Raw genomic sequence first — 5384 nt, forward strand, 5'->3', positions numbered from 1 at the left:
ATTTTATCATCAGAAAATGAAAAAATCTGTTCTTAAATTTTGACCAAACATGTTGCCTGTTATGGTATGACTTTGTATCAGTTTTAGTATCTTAGAATGTTGTGTTAGTATGCAATACAGTAGATCTAGTATGCACTAAACACAGTAGTATACGCTACACATCTAGTATGCACTACAGTACATCTCTGGTATGTGCTGTGAAAGTAAAATGGACAACAAAATTAGCGTGCACTGTAAAAGTACCATGTATCAAAAACCTAGTGTACACTACACTCTAAAGAGAGCTACAAGTGAAATATGTGCCAAAACTCAAGAGTGGACTTCTGCTGAAATGTAGAGGCATCATGACACTTTATGTTTGTAGCATCATTATTTGTAGTTAACTATTTCTCTGCACAGTTGGTCATATGCACACTAGGGACATAGTGTTTATATATTATATTTGTGCACATGACAACAAATATCATTGCATAAATCTCAAAACTACTTCAATCAGTTTTTCACATGAGATTGACTATAAATCCTCACATCGATTACTTAACCACCATCTCCAAGATCACAGAGAGACACTGTAAGTCCCACGATGACATCATGTCCGACCCCACAGTCTGACCCCAGGGCCTAAACACGGATGTGACGTAAATCCAGAGACTGTCATAATCCTGTTGATGGATTAGATCAATACTCTGATCCAATCTAACCTTATTGGAGGGCACAATGAATGTTTATTCCACTCAACCAATCAGAGAATGAGAGAGCTCAGGAGCAGCCAGTTAATGCCTCTGTATACATGTGCATGCTTTGGCTTATACTGTCCTCCATTCAAGCACAGCAGGCTAGATAGGAAGACAAAATTTCGACAATCTGAAACTTTGAAGATACTTATCCTACAGAGACTGAGTGTAAGTTAATCCATCCTTCTTTTGGTGTGTTCCTTCTTGTTTTTCCAAATTGTCTGAAATGTATTTTATTCATATTTAATAGGCTTTTATTTGATAAACATAATAATTACACAATTAGTTTTCTGGTCACTCTTTGTTTACAGTGTTATATGTTACTGTGTATTTATAAAAGTACAATAAGTTAAATAAATATACTATTTGTATTTATTGTGTAGCTGTAGCTGCTTTGTAATTATATAATGGTGGGTTATTACTATAGTAATTACTTTTATGTTATACATGTATTATGGACACTTTAAAATAAAGCGTTGCTGGTTTCTCCTCCAAAAATGTAAATCCCAACATTATAAATTACATATAAACTTTTAACAGCAACATATTCTGAAGTAAAATTGTAAATGGCCTTTTTCTATCTCTTACATTGAAAATGTTGTTAAAGGAACATTCCAGGTTCAATACAAGTTCAGCTCAATCCACAGCATTTGTGTCAATGGTGGTTTACACAAAAAAAATATAGATTTTGGCGTGCACTACATTTATTATTTAAAAGTGCTTATGGTAAGGCACTTACAATGGAAGTGAATGGGGCCAGCCCATAAAAATGTAAATAAAATGAATGTAAAAAAACAAATAAATTAAATGTAAATTCAATTTCTTACTAACCTTACCTGTGTAAATGTATATGCAATATTACATAAAGAAATCTTGTTATCCTAGTACTGTATGTAATTTCATACATAGAAGTAATTTTATCGCACTAAAATCATGATAACATGTATAATCTAGTGGCTAAACTTTAGAAACAATATGAATTTTAGCATTTACGGACTGGCACCTACACTGATATTGTAATTGTCTTACTGCAACAGCAATTCTTGCTCTTTTTTTAACAAAGTAATTTTATATAATTATATTAAATATAGTAAAAAAAAAAAATTGTGGAAGTCAACATTAGCATAACTTGTATTGAACCCTAAAAATTCCTTTAATATAGAGTGACTGCTTGTATATAATATTAATGCAGGAAAGTATATACAGTAGACATAAAGCACAACAGGGTGTGAAACTGGGCTGGGGCTAGAATATTCTTAAGAGAAAGACCGTTTTAGCCTGAACTAAGACAGATTATGCTTCTAAAGCTGTCTGATCAGTGCACAGTCTGGTGGCTTAGTTTGTGAAAAGAAATTGCTCATTTCAATGCCTAATTGTAGATAGTAGCAGCTTACTGATATTAAGACATCATAATGAAGGGATAGTTCTCATTGGCCATTCTTAGGTAGTATTTGATCAAATCAAATACTGCAATCAAGTAGTATTTTTTTCTCTCTTGTGACAGACTTTTAACTAGTTTCTTGGCTGTCTCCATGATATTATCTTATCAGATAATTTCAACAGATTTTAGGCATGGATTTGACCTCTGACCCCTTGTATTTTCACAGAATCCCCCAGCATGTTCTCACAATATAAAATCTTCTCATTGATAACCTGCCTGTTTCTCCTGACAATGCTGTTTCCAGCGGCCCAGCCGCGTCGGGGCGGGGCCTTTGGTCGTGGCGGGGGCAACAGAGGTGGAGGATGGGGTGGCTCCAGTAATGGAGGCTGGGGCGGAGGGGGAGGCCAGTCTTATCGTGCTCCACCCGTCCATACGGGAGGTTCCTCTGGATCTAGTGCTGGGAGGGTAGCTGGGGCCGCTGCAGCTGGAGCTCTGGGAGGCATGCTGATCGGCCAAGGCTTGAGCTCTATGGCCCGACCTGGATACGGGTATGGAGGATACGAAGGATATGGTCATGGGTATGGGCAAGGCTACCCCAGGTATGGAGCAGGACACGTTGGTGGGTATTCAGGAAATGCAGGGGAGTTCCGGAATGAGACCAATATGGATTACTACACGGGAGCAGCCAGTGCAGGACACATTTACAGCTGTGTAACAGTCTTGGGACCTGTGATGTCATTCTTATTTGGGAAATATCTGTCATAGGGGCACTTTGGCACTTGGCACAGGGCTTTGAACCTGTGATGTTGCTTTTACCTGGGCACTTTTGATAATCTCTGTCTTCTGTAAATAGAAAATGGACCTGAATAAATATGTCTGACTGATGCAGTATTGAATTACGAGCTAAATGTAATAAAACTTTCTGTTCAATTGACAGTACAAAACCAGGGTTACATTTACATTTGTTTGATTGGCATTCTGGCATTTTGAACAACTGGACGGAGCCTATTTACTCTTTAGCAAGAATTAAGATGAGCAATTGTCACATTTAGAAGCATGTATCTTTTTTAACATTCTACTGATTTTTTTTATTTTTATTGAAGAATTTGATATAAGGAAATGTTGTATAATTTAAAATATTTGATCCATAGGTATGGTCTCATAAAATATATGAGTTGATAGTTACATATCTAAAGTTGGAATTTTCATTCCATGTATTTTTGCTTCAATGGTTTTCTTTCCTTTAGGCTGTCTCCACCTAATGTTTTAATCTTGTCTTTTTGTGCCTGCCATCTACGTAAGAGAACTTTCGAAATAAAACAAGGCTTATGGTAAAATCACATTAAACTATAATAAGCTTGACAAAGTGCGTTGAGTTGAGGACAAATCTTGTTAGAGCTCAGATGCTCTCAACCTCACCTTACCCGAGCACTTTAACAAACACCTGATTCTCTTAAACCAATAAGATCTCACTGCTTCTACAACCTCTAGTGTTTATCAGAATGTATTTTTATTTTTGTACTACCAAAATAATTAAATGCTTCCTAAATTACTTAACTTCGTAATTTTCCATTCAACGTCCTTCATACTCTGTATTGTCTGTGTACGCAACAGCAGTTTATAAGGCAGACAGTGTCTAACTGGCAGTAAATTCTCAAATATTAATAAAAGAGAGAAAAAATAAACTTGATTAGTTTTAATTAAAGTGAAATTAAAGTCCAAATATAAAGTTTAAATATACAGTATGTATAGATATGTTAACATATGTAGGATATCTTTGGCCTAATCAGACTAATAAGTCACAGGGTGATGTATAGAGGTGTGATTACACCACTTCACAGATGACAAACATGTACAAATGGATTGCTGAATCACGGAAGGAGAAGTATTGATCACTCTTACTAAGCTCCATTGTCTGTAAACTAAAGGAAAGTGGAATGGGGAAAGTGAAACAGATCTAGCTTTTGCAATCTAGTCATCGTAAGGCAAACAACACATGACAAAGCTGTCTTGATGCACATGTTGAGTCGAATAGTTGAGAGACATATTAGAATCTGAAGCACATGGTGTTGGTAAACTGAATTAAACTGAATAAAGTACAACAGAATATTGCTTGTTAAAGGAATAGTTCATTAAAAAATGCAAATTCTCAAATCATTTACCCATATGTCATCACAAACTCATCAGAGATACACACTCTATGCACATGCATCACAAACAAGTGTAATCAAGCTTTAAAAGAATAGTTCACTTTACTGCACACCCATCAGTATTATAGAGAATGTAGGGGTGTACTGATATCCAGATTCAGTCAAATAAGCCAGAGCTTCAATCGCTCATGATCATGTAGCAATCGATTAAAATTTCTTTCCCGGCTTGCATTTACTTTGGGGTTTATGAAGGTTGAAGCATCCAGGATACACACACCAAACGACCATTTTGAACAATACGTTTATACAAATACAAATCTACAGCAAAGACAAGTAAACTTTTGTACAGTGCTCCTTCTCTTGTAAACAATGACACACTTCCGCCACGTGACGCGTGACCTTACCACCGACCTTACGTCATCCTTCTAATGAGCGTGCATCACAGAGATGTATGGAAGCCAACATTTGTAGTTAAAAAGTATATAAGTATTGTTTTGTTTCTCAAAATATTAAATCGTTATTTGTCGACTGGAGTCGGATTATTTTGATGCACCCTAAATATGCATTTTGGACCATCAAAAAAGACCTGAAATGAAATCCTAAAATCTTTAATTCTGTTTTGATGAAGAAAGAAACACAGATACATCTTGGATGGCCTGAAGGTGAGTAAATTATCAACAAATTTTCATTTTTGGGTGAACTATTCCTTTAAATCATGATCACACCTAAACTACAGATGGAATTTATAGTGAAAAAGGAGATACATTTTGTTCTGTTCAAGAGATATGACCCAAAACCGATCATATCACTTCAGAAGACATGGATTAAATAACTTGAGACATATGGATCACCTTTATGTAGACTTAGACATGTTGGACCCCGTTGACTTTAGTTGTGTGGATCTTTTCACATCATATTTCCATCAAAATATGTGTTTATTTGTGTTCCACAGAAAAAGGTCACATGAGTTTGAGAAGGCATATAAGGGTAAGTAAATAATGAGAGAATTATTATTTTGGGGTGAACTATTCCTTTAAACCAATCTTATTTGACCTTGTATCTGTGTATAGAATAGCTTATTTTTATTTTCTTTAACCTTAAATAAAGTAAAACATCACA

The 5384-nt window shown here is 35.5% G+C and overlaps 1 protein-coding gene across 1 annotated transcript; it reads left to right on the forward strand.

Annotated features, from left to right (window-relative positions):
* The first annotated feature begins 755 nt into the window (after positions 1-755).
* Positions 756-4180, forward strand: LOC127631239 (ctenidin-3-like). Its single transcript, XM_052109306.1, has 2 exons — positions 756-902; positions 2342-4180. The coding sequence occupies exon 2, from the start codon at positions 2353-2355 to the stop codon at positions 2878-2880; it is 528 nt and encodes a 175-aa protein (XP_051965266.1). The 5' UTR covers positions 756-902; positions 2342-2352; the 3' UTR covers positions 2881-4180.
* The last annotated feature ends 1204 nt before the right edge of the window (positions 4181-5384 follow it).

This window comes from Xyrauchen texanus, chromosome 37, assembly GCF_025860055.1.
Source record: "Xyrauchen texanus isolate HMW12.3.18 chromosome 37, RBS_HiC_50CHRs, whole genome shotgun sequence".
NCBI classification, from domain to species: domain Eukaryota; kingdom Metazoa; phylum Chordata; class Actinopteri; order Cypriniformes; family Catostomidae; genus Xyrauchen; species Xyrauchen texanus.